General features: G+C 45.2%; 1 protein-coding gene across 2 annotated transcripts in view; it reads left to right on the top strand.

Moving 5' to 3' along the window:
* Window positions 1-22292, top strand: part of Nipsnap2 (nipsnap homolog 2) — a 30176-nt gene extending 7884 nt beyond the window's left edge. Inside the window, exons 2-10 of one of the 2 annotated variants that reach the window (XM_051161394.1) lie at window positions 2204-2343; window positions 2429-2474; window positions 7034-7128; window positions 7528-7598; window positions 8740-8880; window positions 11061-11092; window positions 17845-17939; window positions 19687-19770; window positions 22163-22292. In XM_051161394.1, coding sequence (XP_051017351.1) covers window positions 2204-2343; window positions 2429-2474; window positions 7034-7128; window positions 7528-7598; window positions 8740-8880; window positions 11061-11092; window positions 17845-17939; window positions 19687-19770; window positions 22163-22227 — 769 coding nt within the window. In that variant the 3' untranslated portion in view covers window positions 22228-22292. The remainder of the gene's footprint in view (window positions 1-2203; window positions 2344-2428; window positions 2475-7033; window positions 7129-7527; window positions 7599-8739; window positions 8881-11060; window positions 11093-17844; window positions 17940-19686; window positions 19771-22162) is intronic. The other variant, XM_051161395.1, reaches the window with a different exon arrangement.
* Window positions 22293-22782: the final 490 nt, after the last annotated feature.

The raw sequence follows: 22782 nt of genomic DNA, 5'->3' as shown, positions 1-22782 counted from the left end.
TTTTCAGGGGGTGTTCTATTTTGTTGTTGTTGTTGTCATCGGGTTTTTTTCTTTTTTCTTTTATGATTTTGTTTGTTTGAGATAGGAATTCTTTGCATAGCCCTGGCTGTTCTAGAACTCACTTTGTAGACCATGCTGGCCTCGAACTTTCCATCTCCAAGCCTTGGCCTACGGAGGGCTGAGAGTGTCAATATTTTTTGTTTACTATTTTTAGTTCGGTGCCTTGTGTGGGTATGTATATGTGAGTGCAGTGTCCAACAGAGGCCAGAGCTGAGTTCCAGGTGGGTGAGAGCTGCCTCATGTAGCTGCCGGGAGCTGAACTCAGATCCTCTGCAGGAGCAGTTCATGCTCTGAACCGTGGAGTGGCCGTTTGTTACGCCTTTACCACACTTCAGGTGCTATTCTAAGCACTTGGAGTATGCTTCCTGGGAGCATGTACATTTTTGCACTTAAAAATGTACAAGAGTGGCTGGAGAGATGGCTCAGAGGTTAAGAGCACTATCTGCTCTTCCAGAGGTCCTGAGTTCAATTCTCATCAGCCATATGATGGCTCACAACCATCTAGAATGAGATCTGGAGCCCTCTTCTGGCCTGCAGGTGTACACTATGTGCATAATAAATAAGTAAATAAATAAATAAATAAATTTTAAAGTACAAGAATGGGGGCCAGCAAAATGACTCGGTGGGTAAAAGCACTTGCTACCCAGTCCTGGAGACTTGAATTAAATCACTAAAATTCACATAAAAAGGCCAGCTGCATACCTGGGAGTGGCGGCTCACACCTTTAAACCCAGTACCTGAGAGGCAGAGGCAGGAGGATCTCTCTGAGTTCAAGGGCAGCCAGGGCTACACAGTGAGACCCTATCTCAAGGGGGGAAAGAAAGAAGAAAGAAAGAAAGAAAGAAAGAAAGAAAGAAAGAAAGAAAGAAAGAAAGGAAATTTTAAGCAGGCCGTGGGTCAAGACCAGTTGCCTAATATTTTTGAGGCCCTAAATCCAGTCCCAGTACCGAAAAGAACAACAACAAAAAAAAGGTGTGGGGATGGACAGAACCTCAGGAATGGCACCCAAGGTTGTCTTTTGACTTCTGCATGTGAATGTGGACATGTGAACACACACACACACACACACACACACACACACACACACACACACATACACACATTTATCAAATGGGAAAAAGATTGCCCACCCAACCCACATTCTCAGATTTTGTATATATGGTACACTACATTTCTCTCTGAATGTATCTCAGAAATTCAGCATGTTAGTATGTCATTGGTGCCAGAGAATTGCCCATCTTTCAAATTATGTTTTAAATTTATTTTGGTTTTTTTTGTTGTTTGTTTGTTTGGTTGGTTGGTTGGTTTCTCAAGACAGGGTTTCTCTGTGTAGCTTTGGCTGTCCTGGAACTCACTCTGTAGACCACGCCAGCCTCTGCCTCCAAAGGGCTGGGATAAAGGTGTGGGCCACCACTGCCCGGCTTCTTTTTGGGTTTTTCTTTTTTCTTTTGGGTCTCTTGGTCTTTTGCAGCCCAGATCGACCTTCAACTTAATAAACACCAGGGCTCAATTTACACTCCTGATCTCCCTGCCTCTGTCTCCTGAGTGTGTAATTACAGGCGTGCTACACTGTCCCCAGCTTCAAACCAACTTTATTTCTTTTTGTGTATGAATGGAGGTTAGGGGACAGCCACCAGTCAGCTCTCTGCTGCCACCTGGTTCGAGGTGCTCACCAGGCCTATGGCTGGCCCCCTACCTGCTGAACCAAAGGCCCCAGAACCGTTTTCTAACCAGTTGGGTTTTTTTAAAGTTGTGTACAAAGTGAGTTTCATTTTTTTTTTTTTATATTGCTCTGATAGTGGATTTCATGTATTTATGTTTGTGCCTTGTCATGTTACCTCCCCCACCCCGCCCCCACGGGGGGGGGGGCACATAGGGATTTATGTAAATCAACAGGCTTCCAGAAGTATGACAGAATTTAAGAACACAGAGGTCTCTACACTGAAGAAGAGATTCAGAACACTGGTTTTTGTTTTTGTTTGTTTGGTTGGTTGGTTTTTTTTTGAGACAGGGTTTCTCTATGTAACAGCCCTGACTGTCCTGAACTCACTTTGTAGACCAGGCTGGCTTCGAATTCCCAAGTGCTAGAATTAAAGGCGTGTGCCACTGCCCGGCTCAGAACACTGTTTTTATTCTTCCATAGGAGAGTAACATCCTCAGGTCACAGAGCTCGGGAAGACAGCTGGCTAAAGTCCTTATTTGTCAGAAAGGTTGATCCAAGAAAAGACGCCCACTCTAACCTCCTAGCCAAGAAGGAGACAAGCAGTCTGTACAAGTTACAGTGTGAGTAGCGGCCCGCTGTCCTCTCAGTTGGCTCCCATCCGTCTGTCTGTCTATAAGTTTATCACTGCATTTTCTTCCGTTTCAGTTCACAACGTTAAGCCGGAATGCCTGGATGCATACAACAAAATTTGGTGTGTATCTCAAACTATCATCTCCTTTGGGAGGGGGGCCTGATGTATGTAATGGTTCTCATACGTGTTGGCTCAGCTAACACTTAATAGCAGAGGAGAAATCCTTGATCTCCCTGAAAGCTGAATGTTGAAAGGACAGGGATGGGGTGGGGGAGGACAGGACAGTACTGCCAATGGCACTTTGGTTTTTTGTTTTTTTTTTAATGTGTATCCCAGGCTGGCCTCGAACTCCAAATCCACCTGCCTCTGCCTCCTTCAGCAAATCCTTCCGGCCTGAGCCACCAGAGCCGGCGGCACTTTGGTTTTAAGTATTCGTAGAGCATACTCACCAGGACCCTGGAAGACCGTTTGATCCACCTGTGACCTTAGCCTGCCTGGCTGCCTGCACATAAAGACCTCCCCTCTGTGGCCGGCTTGGGGTGTTAGCATTTAGAAGTTTCAGAAGCATGACCTCCATTGGCTTTCCCTAAAAACTACCACATTGAAGTCCTGTGTGAGGAACTGGGGTGGGCTTGGTGAGAAGGCTTGTGACGCCACCTCATGGAAGGTGAAGACAGAGACAGTGTAGGCGTGCAGAATCATCCCTGACTACACAGTGAGTTCCAGGCTGGAGGGCAGCTTGGGCTGCAATGGTAAACTCTTTCTAAACCTTCAAAAAAAAAAAAAAAATCCAGCTAGATATGGTGGTGCACACCTTTAATGCCAGCACTCCGAAGGCAGAGGTAGGCAGGGCTCTGTGAAGAAAAGGCCAGCTAGGTCTACGTAGTGAGTTCTAGGCCAACCAAGGCTACATAGTAACACCTGTCTGGCTATTATTTTTTCCAATAAATTAAAAATAAAGGAGCAAGAGGGGTGGCTCAGGGGTTAAGAGTGCGTGTTGCTCTTGCAGAGGTCCCAGGTTCAGTTCCCAGCACCCACATGAGGGATAACAACTGTTTTAGTTACTTTTCTATTGCTGTGCTTTGATGCCCTGACCAGCGTAACTTATAGAAGCAGCATTTTATTGGGGGGCTTACCGTTTCAGAGGGTGAATCTGTGGCCGTCATGGTTGGGAGGATAGCAGGCGGGCAGGCAGGCAGGTAGCTGGTAGAGCAGTAGCCACTAGCTCACATCCTGCTCTACAAGCAGGAGCTAACTGGGAATGGCATGGGCTTTTGAAGCTTCAAAGTCCACCCCCATGATACACTTCCTCCAACAAGGCCCCGCCTCCTCATCCTTCCCAAACAGTTCCACCAACTGGGCACCGAGCATTCAAATATCTGAGCCTGTGGGGGACATTCTCAGGCAAACCTCCACCAGTGCAGCACCCTCTCTGACCCCCACGAGCACTGCACGCACACACACCACACTACATGTGGCGGCACGTGGCTTTAACCCCAGCACTTGGGAGACAGAGGCAGGCAGATCACTTAAGTTTGAGGCTAGCTTTGTCTACAGAGAAAGTTACAGGACAGCCAGCAAAACCCTGTCTCAAAACAGTAATAAATCTTTAACGTAAATAAACAAACATGGCCAAAACCAAAGATGGTTTATCTCTTATTTTTTTCCCTCACAAGAAGCCATTTTCTCTGTGCTTACGCTTTCCTGGCCAGCTTTCTTATCCTGTTTGTTTCCTATCAAGGACTCCTGGCTGTATGTCTTATATGTGTTTGGGCAGCTTGCACTCACTTTAGACTCAACACCCCAAAACATCCGCTCCCCTTCTGTCCCTGCCATGTTATATTTAACCCTTCTTGGAGATCAGGCACTGCGGGTTGGCGTTCTTCACCTGCCTTATTTTAGGCTTCCCTGTACTTTTCTCCCCCATCTCTTTCTCAGTCTACCCCATCCCTAAGTTAACTTTCTCTCTGGCTGCCCTCCTGGGCTGGAGCGACATGTCCCTCATCTCCCTAGCAACCTGTTACCCCAAAATATGTCAGAACCATCTGCTTGAGTTCTGGTTTTTTTCCCCTCATTTTGAATTTTTTTCATTTTGTTCTTTTTTTCTTTAAAACTTTCAGCAGTGCCTGTTGACATAACTTAACTGCCTTTAGAGGCCCCATTAGGAGCCTCCGCCCACGCACCCAGCTCTCAGTGTGTGACCACCACCTGCCTCACAGCCTCCACTTAGATAAGGCTTGTCAGAGCAAGTTTAGGGCCCCACACTAAGAACCAACTGATTCTATCTGTGAGTCTGTGTAGATGAGAGGCCTAGGGCCCGCTGCCAGACCTGTACCCTCCATAGCCCACCTCACCCCACCCCAGTCCCCAGTCCCCTCCAGAGCCCACCATCACCCCCCAGTCCCCAGTCCCCTCCAGAGCCCACCATCGCCCCCCAGTCCCCAGTCCCCTCCAGAGCCCACCATCGCCCCCCAGTCCCCAGTCCCCTCCAGAGCCTGCCATCGCCCCCCAGTCCCCAGTCCCCTCCAGAGCCCACCATCGCCCCCCAGTCACCAGTCCCCTCCATAGCCCACCATCGTACCCCTCCCAGTCCCCAGGACATTTCTGGACCCCACCTTGGTCATCCATACTGATGTCACTCCTCCTAGCAGTGCCACTGCACGTTTGTTTACTTCCTGCTCACATCCGGGCACAAAAAGAACCTCACCCTGAATCCATCCTTCCCCACCCCAGATTTGCATTATTTCTGAGCAGCCCTAGGTTATAGATCAGGCACATTAAATAGCAGATCTTAAGTTTAAACACAAAATCAGTATACACACAAAATTAAATACCACTTCTCAAGAAACGCACACGGGCTATCCTTGGTGGTGCACACCTATGATTCCAGAATTCCAGAACCTGAGGCAGAATTGCGAGTTCAAGGCCAGCCAGGAATGTGTAGTAATAAAACTTTGTCTCAAAAAAAAAAAAAGACAGAAAAAAAATAAAAAAATTTAAAAAAAGACAGAATTAAGTGGATGTGGCAGCACGCGACTATAATCCCGACACTGGCAGGCAGAGGCAGGAAGATCACTGTGTTAGAAGCCTGTGTGGTTTACATAGCAAGTTCCAGGCTGGCTAGGGCTATACAGCAAAATCCTATGTGAAAACAAAAGAAAAGCTAAACAAACAACATGCAGTACTTGTCACCAGCCTATAGTAATCATAATGTGTAGTCAGCAGCTAAATTGAACAAGAAGCATTTCTTTTTTTCTTTTGGATTTTTTGATTGGTTGGTTGGTTGGGTTTGTTGTTGTTGTTGTTGTTTTTTGGGGGGGGGAAGTGGTGGTTGTTCCTTTAGTTTGGTTTGGTTTTTGGTTTTGTTTTGATTGTTTGGTTTGGTTTGGTTTTGAGTTGTTTTTTTTTTTTTTTCCAAGACAGGTTTCTATGTAGGCCAGGCTGGCCTTGAACTCACAGAGATCCGCCTGCCTCTGCCTCCCAGTGCTGGGATTAAAGGCGTGCGCCACCACACCTGGCTTGATATTTTTAATCTTCATAACTTCAGAGAATCTTGAAAACACAGGCATCATTTGTTCATTTGTTCTGTGTTCTGTTGAAGAAGCAGTCCCAACTTTAAGGTCATTATCAGCTACATGAGAGTGTCTCTACACCGTAGGAACATTTCTGTGGAGTTACGCTCAGGCATGCCACCTGCTAAGAGGCACACATGGCCATGACTTGCCGAGGCTCAGGCACCAGTCCTGGTTGTGGTGATCCTAACTTGGTGCATTCACCCTGATACCCCAGAGACCCCTCTAGCTGGATGAGTTTGTGGGACCTATTGATACCTCAAGTGTGTATCTCATTTTGATTTTTCCTCACTGTTGTACCTCACTGGTAACCTTAGGGACTGAAGACTGGCTTGCTCCACACCACTGTGTCTGGATTATTCTCCACTCCGCTTTGGCCTACTCCCACTGCCTCCCTCCTCTGAGCTGCCTATTGCTCAGCTGTCTTGATTGCTTCTCCTCACTTTCTGATTTCTTCCATGGTCTTGTATGTAATTCCTGTCTCTCGTTCTTTTGGGGGACCAAGAGAACTCTTGTAAACATCACAGCCCTAAGTAGCTTTTTCCTTCTGTCTCCTGCAATAGCAGATAATAGAGCCCTAGCTCCTGGACTCGGGGACCTTTGGTCCTTTGTAAATCCCTTTATCAGTGAGCAGGAGTTGCTTGAACCCTCATAGATAACCTGAGGTTAAAACCTGAGCCGTTGATAAGTTGGGTGCTGATATATAGCGGTGTGCGACCAACACTTCATTTCCAGACACCATCTCACAAATATGCTGTGCAGGGCTGGAGAGATGGCCCAGAGGTTTAGAGGACTGTCGCTCTGGCACAAGACTTGGGTTCGAGTGCTAGCACCCACGTGTGGCTTACAACATCCATATTTCTAGTTCCACAGGATCTGATGCTCTCTTCTGGCTTCTGTGAGTACCATGCACACACATGGTACACAGCCATACATGTAGATAAGACACATATGCGTAAAATTAGTAAATATAAAACAAAATATGCATGCTGTGGAAGCTGTGGCTAGAACGCACAGTAAGTGGTTACATTCCAGCTGATGCTCCCGTGCTGTCCTTGGGGAACTCTCTGCCCTGTTTAACCAGCATTGCTGTCTCTTCTCTTTAAGTCAAGAAGTGCTACCAAAGATTCATGAAGACAAGCACTACCCTTGTACCTTGGTGGGGACGTGGAACACGTGGTATGGCGAGCAGGATCAAGCTGGTAGGGAGCAGAAGTTTTTGGGATAAATACCTTTTCCTGGGGCTGCTTTGAGGTCATTTAAATTATTTCGTCATTTAGTGCTTGCTTTTACAATCCTTTTCAAGTCTCATTCTGGTTTCAGGGGTTAAGTGGTAAAATTACTTTAAAAATGTTTGAATCTGTTATGGAAACCTTGTAATGTAACTACAATGTTGTACCATGTTCACATGGTGGATGCGAGGCTCAATACAATACTGCACTATGTTCAAATGGTGTATACAAGACACGCTACCATGCTGCCTGTGTTTGAGTGGTACATACATGATGCACCGCCATGCTGCACTGTGTTCACATGCCATGCATCGATATTGTCAAGGTAAGAGTGCCTTGATGCTAACTGTCTCTTCAAATGCATTCCAGTCCACCTCTGGAGGTATGAAGGAGGCTATCCAGCCCTCACGGAGGTTATGAATAAACTCAGAGAAAACCAGGTAATGAATTTGATAGAAAAAAATATATGTATATATGCTTGTGCAGTCTAATGATACAGGGTGTATTCCAACAGAACTTCATGATGACATGATGACATCAGCTTTTGTTAGTAAACCACTCAGTCTTCATAGTGGAAATTGCATCATATAAACTCTTTTTTTGTATGTGTATGGTTTTTTGAGACATGGTTTCTCTGTGTAGCCCTGGCTGTCTTGGCCTCACTCTGTAGACCAGGCTGGCCTTGAACTCACAAACATCTTCCTGCCTCTGCCTTTCGAGTGCTGGGATTAAAGGTGTGCGCACAATAGCACACTGAAATTCACAAGACAGCATTTTAACACTGGCTAGGCTGCACGGTAAACACAGCCCAGGATTACAGTTAGAAACTCTGCCGTGTACTTATTGTTTGTTTCTTTCTTTTTGAATTTTTGTTTGTTTGTTTGTATGAGACAAGGTCTCATATAGCCCAGGCTAGCCTCAAACTCCTTATATACCCGGGAATGGCTTTGAGGTCCTGATTCCCCCGCCTTCCCAAATCCTGGGGTCATAGGCATTCACCCCTACAGCGGGGTTATGTGGTGCTGGCTCATGGTTTAAAAGACGTGTTGCTCTTGTTGAAGACCAAGGTTTGATTCTCACACCCACATGGCAGCTCACAACCATCTGTGACTCCACTTCCGGGGGATCTTGTGCCCTCTTCTGACCTCCATGGGTGCCAGGCACATGCATGTGTGTATACACACACACACACACACACACATTCATACACATTAACTAAAATGAATAAATCTTTAAAAACAAACAAGAAACCTAGGTATCCTAGGAAGTGAGGGGGCATGCTGTATTCATTGTTTCAATGCAAGAGATAAAAGCTAAGATGGATGCTGGGCATAGCAGCACACACCTTTAGTGCCAGCACTCAGGAGGCAGGGGCAGGTGGATATCTGAGTCAGAGGCCAGCCTGGTGTACAGAGTGAGTCCCAGGACAGCAAATGCTACATAGAGAAACCCTGTCTGGGATTTGGGGGACATGGGGCACTGAAGATGATCTTATTTATAACCGTATCTTGTGGGTGTCGTTGTTACTAAAGTCTATGTAAGTATCCAAAGATTTCATTGAGCATTTTTTTTCACCCAAAGGAATTTATAAATTTCCGTAAGGCCAGAAGTGACATGCTTCTCTCACGGAAGAACCAGCTGCTGTTGGAGTTCAGTTTTTGGAACGAGCCAGTGCCAAGATCAGGACCCAATATATACGAACTCAGGTCCTACCAACTCCGAGTAAGTAGCAAACGCAGGCCCGCTCTCCTTATATTGCGTCCTGACGCAGGCAGTGAAACAGAAGCAAGGTCTTGTTTTGTGTATTTAGTGTCTTATCTCGTGCATTTTAGCGTTTATTTTTCAGAGGTGGTGGCAGTGATTGGAAACGGGGTTCTCCCACACCCCAAGCTGGCCTCGAACTTGAGCACCTTCTGCTGCGTCGCCTGAGTGCTGGGGTTACCGACATCCACCACCATATCAGCTTATATTTTGATTTGACTTGTGTGCCCGCCCCCTCTGCCCCCATCTATTCTTTCTTGTTTTACTTTTTCCCCCTCTTTTTCATCCCTTCTCTTCTGCTAAGTTCTTTTGTATTTATGGCATTATGTATAATGCTTATTGCTTGATGTTTTTCCGAATGTCTTTTTTGAGGCTGCCTTCAAACTGTACGTAGCCGGGGATAGCCCTAAACTCTTGGTCCTCCTGCTTCCTCCTCCTGAACCCTGGGATCACAGGTGTGCGCTGCCACACCCAGTGTATACAGTGCTGGCTCAGACCCAGAGCTTGGTACATGCCAGGCAAGCATTTTGTTAACCCGGCTACATTCCATCCCCAGCCCCCAAAAGCATCTTGTTTTTTCGAGGAACGACCTCGAGTGCAGAACCAGGCACAAAATAGCAATCACACATGTTGAGCCATGAGGGCCTAACAAACACAAGCTGTACAGCACTGTATGAGTGAGAAGGAAAGTGAGCCAGGCGTGCTGGCGATTGGGATGCAAAGGCAGGCAAATCTCTGTTCAAAGCCACCCTGGTCTATATAGCAAGTTGTAGGCTCAGTTTTCTTAACAATTATACTTTATTATGAACCCACTAACAGAGCGTACCTCACTTACAGCCCAACTAAGCCAAATAATAGGAAAAGGGGATTAAAGAACACAATAATGAAACCTTAAGGGTATCAGTTCCGAGGAATGATTCTCCCAGCATAGTAAGCAGGCCTTCAACAAACCTGCAATTCAACCAAGGTTGCTGCTGGAACCTGGAACAGCAGCTGAGGCTCAGAGCCTCAGCCAGAGCCCAAAGCCCAGAGCCAAAGCCTTGCATCTCTCGAAGTTTTGCTGAACAGCCAAAACAATCCCAAGTCCTCTCTAAAGCCTCTTGTTTTGGCCATATATGTATTTATCTCCTCTTAGAGTCTCTGCTAGGATGTTTTCAGCTGGCAACATCCAAGCTTCCCCACGAAGTGGTTCGACTTCTAAGTGGAAAAACATCCTGCTCTCTCACAAGTCTGTTCCTTGTCCCACTCTTGGAATCAACACACACACAAAAATGCTTATCTCTCCTACTGCAAATTTCAGGAAAGCCATGGCTACATAGAGAAATCATGTCTCAAAAGACAACAGCAAAAAGAACTGAATAAAAAAATTAAAAATGGGCCGGGCATGGTGGCACATGCCTTTAATCCCAGCACTCGGGAGGCAGAGGCAGGCGGATCGCTGTGAGTTCAAGGGCAGCCTGGTCTACAAAGTGAGTCCAGGACGGCCAAGGCTACACAGAGAAACCCTGTCTCAAAAAACCAAAAAAAAAAAAAAAAAAAAAAAAAAAATTAAAAATGAAGCCAAGCACGGTGGCACACACCTGTAATCCCAGCACTCAGGGAGGCAGAGGCAGGCAGATCACTGGGAGTTCGAGGCCAGCCTAGTCTACAGAGTTAGTCCAGGACAGCCACGGGTTTTGAGAAACCCTGTCTTGAAAAATAATGTTTTTTAAATGAGAGTGAGTTCTTTACAACTTTCTAGATATGTCCCTTTTGTATACTAAAAAGAACATCCTGGATATAGCCCTGTTCTTACTGATACCCTCTAATTACTTACAATTACTTACACTAGGAAACATGGGTAATGGTACCCGTTAGCCAGATTCACTCTGTGTGCGTCCTTCATCCTTCCCAGCATTAAATGTCATCTAACCATCACCTTTGTGCTGGGAAAATGGAAAGAGGTCCGTCAGCACATCAAAGGATGGACTGGCAGCGGTTTTCTCATTTGTGGATGGCTTGCTCCTACACTGTATGTGGGTTATCTTCTCATGTGGCACCAAAGAATACTAAGTGATGGCATAGGAGCACAGCAGATACTCACGGCTTTGCTCCTACTCTGTTTTTTCACACTACTGACCAAAATCTAAATTCTCTTTCAGCCGGGAACAATGATTGAATGGGGCAATTACTGGTAAGTATATGATTATGCTGAGTCTGTAAGTCTCATTATCAGATTCTTTTTAGCCACGCCGCCGTGAATTCGTTTGTTTTGCTTTTTTGAAATCATGTCCTATCCCAGCTCACCATGTGGCCAAGGCCGGCCTTGAACCCTGATCCTTGTGCTTCTACCTCGCAGCTCCCTGGACCTTCAGGTGTGTGCCCCGACACCTGGCTCATACTGTAAATCCTTAGCTTAAACAAACCAACCAACCAAACTTCGGGGCTGGAGATTAGCTCAGAGGTTAAGAGCACTGGTCCAGAGGTCCTGAGTTCAATTCCCAGCAAGCACATGGTGGCTCACAACCATCCATAATGTGATCTGATGCCCTCTTCTGCTGTGCAGGTGTACATGCAGACAGAGCACTGTATACATAATAAATAAATTAATTAATTAAAAACCGTAAATGCCTTGCCTTGATGCTGCCCTTTCATACAGTTTCTCACTATGCTGCTAGGCTAGACTAGAGAGCCTGGGCTCGGGGCTGGAGAGATGGCTCAGGGGTTAAGAGCACTGTCAGCTCTTCCAAGAGGTCCTGAGTTCAATTCCCAGCAACCACATGGTGGCTCACAACCATCTATAATGTAATCTGATGCCCTCTTCTGATATGCAGGGCATCTATCTGACATGCAGATAGAGCACTTATAGATTAAATAAATAAATAAATCTTTTTTAAAAAGCGGCCTGGGCTCAAATGTTCCTCCTGCTCCACCTTCAAAGTAACCAGATTGCAGATACACTCTCTCCTTCCTCCTTTAGGATTTATTTTTGTTTTGTATGTCTAAGTATCCTGTCTGCATGTATGTCTTTGCACTACATGCATGCAGTAGCCACAAAGTCCCAAAGATTGTGTTGGATCCTCTGGAAGTGGAGGTACAGATGTTTGCTACCCACCATGTGGGTGCTGGGAACCAAACCTGGGTCCTCTAGGAGAGCAGCCAGGCCTCTTAACTACAGAGCTGTCTCTCCAGCCCCTACCTCATTTGTCCTCTTTAATCTCCTGTTGGTAGGGCATGCTGTGGAGCTCAGAGGACAGCTTCCAGGGTTGCCTCTCTCCTTCTGCCATACGGGTCCCAAGGGTGACACTCAGGTCATCAGGGCTGGCAGCATGGCCTCTCACCCCTGAGGGTCTTGCTGGCTCCTGGTTTATATGGCTTTGTTTTATGTTTCTTTCTTTCTTTTTTTTCTTTTATAGCCAAAAATGTTCTTTTACTTATAGAATAAATTTTAAAAGAATACATGATGATTTAACAAACTATGTTGTTATAATTCCAGTGAATTCTGTCCACTTTGTTTCTTCTCTAATTTTTATTTAAGTAATTTATTCAGATTACTGCTTTATGTTTTTATGAAAAATTTCAAGCATGTACAAAACTAGAGAGAACAATATAATGGATCCCCATTGTATACCTGATCCTAAGCTTCCATAATTATTAACACAAACATATTAACATCACATACAATCCAACCATTTAAGAGGCTAAAGTGGGACAGTCACAAGACATAACAAGACCCTGTCCCAATAAAAAACAAAAAGAAAAAAAAACAACACATACGCAAAAATAAATGACTGGGCCAGGTGTGGTGGCGCACGCCTTTAATCCCAGCACTCGGGAGGCAGAGGCAGGCGGATCACTGTGAGTTCGAGGCCAACCTGGTCTACAAAGTAAGTCTAGGACAGCCAAGGCTACACAGAGAAACCCTGTTTCAAAAAACCAAAAATAAATAAATAAATAAGCAAATAAATAAATAACTGACTAAGCCATGGCCAGTTCTGTTTAGGTTTCAGCCTCCAGTCCAGACTCTTGATCCAGTCCGTAGCCACTTTAGCATATAGCTCCCCAAAAGAAGGCCCTGCAGACACAGGCACAGCACTCTGTGAGACTGTTCTATGCACTCCTCAGGGCTCACTCTTCAGGAATCTGGGTTTTCCATCAACAGAGCAGTTGGGGTTGATGATGCAGTTGTTTTCCTTTTTGTAATTTGAGTAGCAAAGTACCAACACAAGCTTAAATGAACCAAGTAGGAAAATTGATGGTTCTCTCTGAAAGCTGGTATCTTAAGCCTTCTGTTGTGGCTTATGCCTGCAATGCTAGCAGGAAGATTTCCACAGGTTAGATGCGAGCCTGTGATACAGTGGGAGATATTGTCTTTTAAAACAAAACAAAACAAAGGCCGGGTATGGTGGCGCACGCCTTTAATCCCAGCACTTGGGAGGCAGAGGCAGGCGGGTGGATGTGAGTTCAAGGCCAGCCTGGTCTACAAAATGAGTCCAGGACAGCCAAGGCAAGACAGAGAGACCCTGTCTTGAAAAAAAAACAGCCAACCAACCAACCAACCAACCAACAAACAGCTCAGTGGTCAAGAGTATTGACTGTTCTTCCACAGGACCCAGGTTCTATCCCCAGCCCCCCACATAGCAGCTTACAACTATGTATAACTTTACGATCTGACACCGTCACACAGACATACATACAGGCAAACACCAATGCACATAAAATTAAAATAATTTTTTAAAGTGTAGTCTTGGCACATGGACAAGTATATAGGACAGTGTCACAGGAGAGAAGGACTAGAAATTAGCACTTGATTGCTTTCATAGGTTCTTTTTGACAAATGCGCCAAAGTAAATCTTCCTTTGGTGAGAGAAGATGGTTATTTCATCAAAAGGTGCTGGGTGAGGGGGATGGTATATGAAGAAAACATTATGAAAAAAAAAATGAAGAAACTTAAGAGTTTGGAGAGATGGCTCAGTAGGTAAGAGCATTGCTGCTCTTGTAGGGTACCTATGCCTCTTAGCACCCATGGCAGCTCACGACCATCTGTAGCTCCAGTTCCGGGGGTCTGATGCCCTCTACTCCCCTCTGAGGGCACTGCACACACACACAGTGCCTGGGCATACATGCAGGTAAGCACTCATACATGTAAAATAAAAATACACATTTCCTCTAAATGTAAGAGGTAAAGCATGAAGCCATTAGAAAAAGGCTTAGGAGTCCGGGTGTGGTGGCGCATGCCTTTAATCCCAGCACTCGGGAGGCAGAGGCAGGCGGATCGCTGTGAGTTCGAGGCCAGCCTGGTCTACAAAGTGAGTCCAGGATGGCCAAGGCTACACAGAGAAACCAGGTCTCGAAAAACCAAAAAAAAAAAAAAAGAAAAGAAAAAGGCTTAGGGAAAGTCTCTGAGTGTGAACTAGGCACAGGTTCTTAGGCTCACCACAAAAGCTCAGTCAAGCTAGGTGCGGCAGTGCATACTGCGCTCCCAGCACTCAGGAGGTAGAGGCAGGAAGGTCAGGAGATCAAGGCTATCCTCAGCCACATAGCAAGTCTGAGACCAGCCTGGGGTGCTGGGACCCTGCCCGAAACAAGCAAAAAAGAAGCACATAGTTGGTTATATACTGTGATGGGCAGGTACCACTTTACCAAGGGGTTCTGCTCATGTTTTTGAGCTGTTCACTTTAACCCAGTGCATCTTAACCTTCCTAACGCTCTGTCCCTTTAATGCCGTTCCTCGTGTTGTGGTGACCCCCAGCCATGAAATTATTTTCATCTCTATTTCATAACTGTGATTTTGCTACTGTTCTGAATCATAATGTAACTATCTGTGTTTTCTGATGGTCTTAGGTGACCCTGTGAAAGGGTTGTTCCACCCCAACAAGGGGGTTGCAGCCCATAGGTTGAGAACCACTGTTTTAGCCTGTAACCTAAGTTTAGATGTCCACACAACTAGGATGCTACTAATTACTCTTTTTTCACAGGGAATCCAGGGGCTACATTGAGGTTACTCAGTTCTGTTAAACCCTGTGTAGCCAGTTCAGCATTTGATTTTTATTTGGCACGTAGGTAACTATTAAGATGGTGGTCTCCTCCGCAGCACACACTTGTCATTATTACCAGGCTACGGCAAGTATATTTTCTTTGCCTTCCATAACCAAATTGGAAAACCTCAGAATGAAATGAATAATCCAGATATTTTATTACTGTCAATGAAAGACTCCCTTCCTCCTCCTCCTGAGCATTTACAGTGCACAGTTCAGTTGATTTCCTTAATTTGAGATAATTGATTGCATTTGTAATTTTCCTGATGATAACTGTATAATTTATGGATAATCTATGGAGACTGCACAGCAGGCACCTGGAAGCTTCAGTGCAGCCATGTTTGCAATGCTCAGTGCACATGCATGAGAGCAGGGGTGTGTGTGTGTGTGTGTGTGTGTGTGTGTGTGTGTGTGTGTGTGTGTGTGTGTGTGTGTGTGTGTGTGTGTGCGCGCGCGCGCGCAGTGGACTTCATCTGGCTAGCTTCGTCACTAATACGACAGGTTATACCTCTGTTTCTGAGCCCTGTTAAGGTGTTAGAATTCAGTCTATAGTTTTCTACCAGTAAGAGAACGCACCCCTCAGGCCAGCTGGAGACTTTCATTTCTTCCTGGCCATGCTGGTATAATCTTGTAGTCCTAGCATTTGGCAAACTGAGGCAAGATCGTGCTTTCAAGGCCAGCCTGGGCTAACATAGTAAGACTCTATCTCAGCCGGGTGCAGTGGCACATACCTGTAATCCCAGAACTTGGGGAGGCAGAAGCAGGTGGATCTTTGTGAGTTCAAGGCCAGCCTGGTCTACAAAGTGAGTCCAGGACAACCAAGGCTACAAAGAGAAACCTTGTCTTGAAAAAAAAAAAAGTATCCTCTCATTGTAGAAGCTAGTATTTTTCATTTCGGTCATTTAAATAAATGAGGATGCTAAGCCCTTTGTGTGTCTGAGACCAGGCCACAGCCATGGGAAGTATTAATATGGGTTTTCTGGGTGGTTCATGGTGAAGACACCCTTGATAGACTCCAGCTTTGCTCTCCTGGTGGGGTGGGATCCCTACATCATTTGAAGCCCCTGTCTTCGTATTTATCAGGAATGATAGAAAGTTGATTTGTAGGAAATACATTTTTAAGCATTGTCAAGATTTCAAATGATCTCACTGAATGTGAAAACAGAGTACCTGGTACCAGTGGAAGATGATGTTTAAGTTAAAAAACAAAACAAAACAACAACAAAACTGGCGCACGCCTTTAACCCTAGCACTCAGGAGGCAGAGGCAGGCAGATCTCTGTGAGTTCAAAGCCAGCCTGGTCTACAAAGTGAGTCCAGGACAGCTAAGGCTACACAGAGAGACCCTGTCTCCAAAAAAACAAAACAAAACTGATGCACCTTTTTTTTTTTTTTTTTTTTTTTTTTTTTTTTTTTTTTTTGGTAGTGTTAAATCTTGAAAAGGAAGAGGGGTTTTGTGTTTGGTTAGTTGTTTTGGAGGGTATTTATGTATTTATTTATTTATTTTGTATACTGTGCTCTGCCTGTACAGTGCATGTAGTCCTGCACTCCAGAAGAGGGCATTAGATCACATTATAGATGGTTGTGAGTCACCATGTGGGTGCTGAGAATTGAACTCAGGACCTCTGGAAGAGCAGACAGTGCTCTTAACCTCTGAGCCATCTCTCCAGCCTTCTCTTTGAAAGTTTTATACAACTTTTTTTGTTTGGTTTTTCGAGATAGGGTTTCTCTGTGTAACCTTGGCCATCCTGGACTCACTTTGTAGACCAGGCTGGCCTCGAACTCACAGTGATTCCCCCTGCCTCTGCCTCCCGAGTGCTGGGATTAAAGGCGTGCGCCACCACACCCGGCTTTATAATGCATTTTGACCACATTCATTCACCTTCCCCAACTTCCCCTGTCACTGCCCCTCTTCACCCACCTTCATGGTCTTTCTCTTGTCTCTCGCCTAATAAACCCATGGATTCCAATTTGTGCTGGCTGACTAGTCCCAGAGAAGGCCCACCCTGGAGTGTAGCCCATAACAGCAGGTGTCACCCATTTTTTAAAAGTGACTTGGCCCTGGACAGATGGCTCAGCAGATAAGAGCCCTGTCTGCTCTTCCAGAGGTCCTGACTTCAATTCCCAACAACCACGTGGTGCCTCACAACCATCTATAATGAGATCTGATGCCCTCTTCTGGCCTGCAGACGCACATGTGGGCAGAATACTGTATAAGTAAATAATAAATAAATCTTTTAAAAAATTAAAAAATAGGGCTGGAGAGATGGCTCAGAGGTTAAGAGCACTGCCTGCTCTTCCAAAGGTCCTGAATTCAATTCCCAGCAACCACATGGTGGCTTACAACCATCTATAATGCACCCTCTTCTGGCATGCAAGTGTACATGCAGCCAGAGCACTATATACATAATAAATAAATAAATAAATCTTTTTTAAAAAAATAAAAAATGAAAAGTCATCATTAAATATGTTCTACTTCTCACAAAAATAATTAGCCTTTCAAATACTGGGAAACTAAGGCAAGAAAATCAACATAAGTTTGAGATCATTGGGTTATATATAAGTTCTAGGCTTGCCTGGGATACAGAATGAGGTCCTAACTTCCCCCCAAAATAAAATAAAAACTTGATTGTATTTAATAATTTGATATGCATTAAAAGAAATCAGTCTTCATTTCTAACAGTTGGCTCTGAGTAGAAAAAGTAGTCTGATTCTTTGCTTTGCTATAAAGGGTCTCACTGCATAGCCCACTCTAGCCTGGACTCACTGTATAGCCCAGGCTGGCCTCTAACTTACTGCAGAACCTCCTGCCTTTGCCTTCTAAGTGCTGGGATTTCCAGCGTGCGTGAGCACACCCGGGCGCCCACCGACTCTTCCTTAACCATGGGAACACTGCTTTTCTCTCCCAGGGCCCGTGCCATTCGCTTCAGACAGGACAACCACGAGGCAGTCGGGGGCTTCTTCTCTCAGATTGGGCAGCTCTATATGGTGCATCATCTTTGGGGTATGTGTACTTCTCCTCCTTTTGTGACTTGCTGCTGGGACTGAAGAATTCGTTAGTAATTAAGTTGTAATCAACAGTGGGGTAGCCTCAAACACTACAGCAAATGCAAATGTCACGGGTGGGTGGTAAATGCTGGGCTGTCTAAAACAACAAGGCCAATAGCATCAGGTCAGTGGATGGGTAACAAGTCACCAACTAAAGTTAGGTAAGGTGGCACAGGGCTATAGTCCCTGCACTCAGGACGCTGAGATAGGGGGACGATTGAGAGTCCCCTGCCAGCATGGACTACATGGCAGGTGTCAGAGCAAGACAGGGTCAAAACAAACAAGCAAGCAAGCAAGCAACAAAACAGGCGACTGAAGAGGTAGGGAGCATCACGGGGAGAGTGGAAATAATTATATCTCATTGCAAACATGTATATAAACGAAAATTAAAACAAGAAAACAACTAAACTACCAGGGTCTGGAGAGACGGCACAGCAATTAAGTACTCTATTCTTCCAGAGAACCCGAGGTCAGTAAGGCCAGAACTCTTCTGGGCTCTACAGGCACCTGCACTCACAGGGCATAAGTCACATATATATACCTACACATAAATAAATGAAGAATAAGCAAGAGTATGGCCCGGTGGTAGGACAATTGCCTAGCATGTGCAAGGCCCTACATTCAGTCTTCATCAGGAAAAAAGAAGAAAAATCCTCACAAAGAGTGCACACTGGTTACATAGTAGCATAGCCGTGGTGAAGTTAAGCCTCAGTGGATACACTGAGGCAAAAAAAAGGCCAAAAAGGGCAAAAAAAAAAAAAAAAAAAAAAAAAAAACCTTCTCCTTTATTCTTCATTGCTCCCAGAACCCCCTGCGGCAGCCAGCACTCTTCTGCTCAGCTGAGTTTACCTAGCATTTAAGAAACCAAAACCCTGTCCTAATGCTAGATTATGCCAGTGATCCTTCATCTTCACAGCCCCCACGGGCAGCCTTGTCCTGAGTGGTGCACTGCCTGTTGAGCACAGATTTAGCTCCACAGAGATCAGAGTTCTCAAAGGCACAGAGTTACAGACAAACATCAAAAACCAATAACAGAAAGTAGTGTGTGCTCTAGAGCTGGTGAGATGACTCACTGGTTAAGAATGCTGCCTGTGCTTGTGTAGGACCTGTTCACCTACCAGCACTCACGTGGTTCCTCGGCCACCTGTGACTCCAGTTCCAGAGGACCTTGGCTGTCTTCTGGCCCCCGTGGCATCATCTCACCATGCACATACATACATACCTACATGCGTGCATGCATAAATACAGACGAAACATCCATACACATAAGGCAAAAATTTAAATTTAAAAACCAAACAAATGCAGTATTTGGTAAAAAAACAAAAACAAAAACAAAAAAACAAAAAACGGTGGTTTACCAGGATCGTGTTGTATGTGCCTGTAATCCCAGCCCTTGGGGGGCAAAGGCCAGTGCTTAGCTGAGAGTTCCTAGTCATGAACGCAGTGTGTTATTGAAGAAACTTCCTCACTTTGTAAAGACATCTCCTGCTCCCTGGAGTATAAACCCTGAGAGCAGATGGCGTCCCCCCTCCCAGAGGCCTAACCCTGGTTTTCTCAGTCTCTGCTTGCGATTTTCCACGTCAGTCACTGAGTGGCCAAAATAGTGTCAGAGAAAACGAAATGGCTAGCTGAACGCTGAATGCCTGTGCTCCTGGGATGTGGGCTTCGTGCGTGACTCACATCTTCTCGTGCTTATGTTTAAGCTTATAAAGACCTTCAGACCAGGGAAGACATACGGAATGCAGCCTGGCACAAGCACGGCTGGGAGGAGCTGGTGTACTATACGGGTAAGCTTTACCGACTCTTTCCAGCTTCCGGCTTTGAGTGTGCATTTTAAAATTGCAGGTGTGACAGTATAGGATGTGATGATAAGGTTAACAAGACATGAAACGGACCAATGTTTTTTTCCTAAGTACTAACTTTTTTCTTTTGTTTTGTTTTTGAGACAGGGTTTCTATGTATAGCCTTGGCTGTCCTGGATCCCCTTTGTAGACCAGGCTGGCCTCGAACTCACAGAGATCCGCCTGCCTCTGCCTCCCAAGTGCTGGGATTAAAGACATGCGCCACCACGCCCGGTTTAAGTACTGTTTTAAATTAATAATCTTGATTCTGAGCCGGGCGTGGTGGGGCATGCTTTAATCCCAGCACTCAGGAGACAAAGACAGGCAGATCAATGTGAGTTCGAGGCCAGCCTGGTCTACAAAGTGAGTCCAGGACAGCCAGGACTATTACACAAAGAAACCTTGTCTCAGGAAAAAAAAAAAAAAAAAAAAAAAGAACAAAAGCCCAAAAAGTAAAAAAGATTCTTGATTCTTTAACCCAGTGTGGTGGCTCAAGCACTTTGGGAAGCTGAGGCAGGAGGATGGCAAGCAGAGGGCCAGTGTAGGCTGGCAAAAAGGCAGAAAAAGGGGCTGGAAACCTGGCCCAACAGATAAGAGCCTTGGCTGCTCTTCCAGAGCACCCCACAGAGCCTCACAACCACTGTAACTCCAGGTCTAGGGAATCCAATGCCTTTTTCTGGCCTCCATGGGCACAAAACAGACAAAACACTCATTGCATATCATTAATAAATAAAGTTATTTTTAAAGAAGAAGACAGATAGGAGTATTGCCTGGTAAAATTTTCAGACATGTGGATAGCTTATTTTTTTAATTTAATTACTTTATTTCCTGGCTGTCCTGGAACTCAACTATTTAGACCAGCTTGGCCTCGAACTCAGAGAGACCTACCTGTTTCTGCTTCCTAAGTGCTGGATCAAAGGTGTGCACTTAAAAAAAAAAAAAAAGTGTGCACCTCCTTAATTTTTTTAATATTACTTTTTTAAAAAAGTTTCTTTGTTCTGTTAAAAAATTATTAAATTTTTTCTAAAATTTTCTTCATTAAAACCATCAATTCCCCAAAATAGCTTAATGCATGAATTTAAAAGAATATTTTTGTAAGTGGGTATGATGGCATACATGTTTAAAAGACTATGCCTAAAAGAATGCTCCAAGATAAACTGGGCTTCCCAGTAACAAATATCAGCAATAATAATAATGACAATGATATTAGGGCTGAGGATATGGCTTAACCCTGGCCTTCATCCGTAGCACTAAAAAAAGTAATAATAAAGCTAATTTTTGTTTGGTTTTCCTAGACAGGGCCTCACTGTGTAGCCCTGGCTATCCTGGAACTCACTATGTAGACCATGCTGGCCTCAAACTCACAGAGATTGGCATAAAGCTAAGTGTGGTGGGTATTTAAGCTGCATACTTACTTAGAAAAGAGCAGACTACAAAGTAGAAATAGCTTGTCTTTTAGTTAAAAAGAAAAAAAAAGCAGGCACCATCTATCTCAGCACTGGGACAGTGCAGGTAGGAGGGTCACAGTTCAGTGTCTGTCTTCCTTGGTTAAATAGAGAGTGGAGGCCAGTCACAGAGTAAACAGAGTCCTGTGACTGTATGTAATTTTGTGTCCTTTGTGTTTTAGTCCTCTGTTGTTTTGATACAAGGTCTCTCTCATATAGCGCAGGCGCCTGAGCCTTCCCACCCACTGGATTACAGGTGGGAGCCACCATGCCCACTTGTGATCACCTCTTAAATTTCTCATCAGTTTCGGGCATGCGTTTCAGTCCACAGAAGTAGTTTGTACAAATTTAAAAATGAAAACAAACAAAAACCTCAAAACCCTTTTTTTATATTCATTTTCATGTGTGCTGCTGTTAGGCTGGGGGAAGGGACCCACCACGGAGTACGCATGCGAATGTCAGTGGGCAGTTCGTGCCAGTCTGGTCCCTCCTTCCACCATGCTGGTTTCAGACTTGGTGACAGGTGACAGGCGTCTTGACCCACCGAGCCACCCCCTTTTCCTGTCTATGCACACACTTCGACCCCGCGTCATTTGGGTTCTTGCCTGTTTGTCTTAGTTTAAAGAACCTTTTGAGAAAGTGCTGCTCTTCACAACCAAGACTTTTCTGCTTTCCCACCAAGCAGCAGCTCTCCTGGTCGACTCTCTCTTCTTTCCGCTTCAGTTAACATCCTAGTTGGTGGCGTCGCCTATTTCTGCTGCGGCGACTAGTCCCTTTACGGGCACTTTCTAACAGCAAGCATTTGTGATCTGCGCAGGCGCCTTGTTAGTGCGTCTTCGCAAGCCCGCTGTGTCTGGAAAGGCCAGGGCAGTAACGTCCATCTTCTTTTTCAGTCCCACTCATTCAGGAAATGGAGTCCAGGATCATGATCCCGCTCAAGACCTCGCCCCTCCAGTGACCTTCCCTGTGCCTACGCAGGCTTCTGTGACGGATAGATGTCATGACTTCATTTCTGCCCCCCCCCCCCCCCCCCATTCATCTATCAAGTGAAAACCCCGAGGTGTAAACTGCTGTACATAGCTTGTAAGATTTCTTTAACCCTTACGTAATCATGCGAAGGGAAAGCAGGAGGATTGAACTAATTGGAGCAGCCTCCAGCCCTTCAGGAAAACACATGATCATTTGAAGCCGGGTGTGGTAGCTTAGCACTCAGGGAGCTGAGGCAGGAGAATTACAATAAGCCCCAGGCTAACCTGGGCTACGTAGAGAGTTTGAGCCCAGCTTGGAGCGCTGGGCTTGCATAGTGAGACCCTGTCTCAAAAACCAAACTTAAAATTTGAATCATCTCCGAGTAAAACCCCAGCTATGAAAAAGAATCGGCTATTTCTTACTATTAAAGCAAAAACAAAGAACCAAAACTGTCTTATGATCACAGATATCTACAAATTTCCTTCCTTCAGGAAGAAATACAAATGATGTCATGTTTCCTGAGAAGTTGTTGGTTTTTTGTTTT

This window comes from Acomys russatus, chromosome 19, assembly GCF_903995435.1.
Source record: "Acomys russatus chromosome 19, mAcoRus1.1, whole genome shotgun sequence".
In the NCBI taxonomy this organism is placed as follows: Eukaryota; Metazoa; Chordata; class Mammalia; order Rodentia; family Muridae; genus Acomys; species Acomys russatus.
This window is presented reverse-complemented; position numbering and strand designations above follow the sequence as displayed.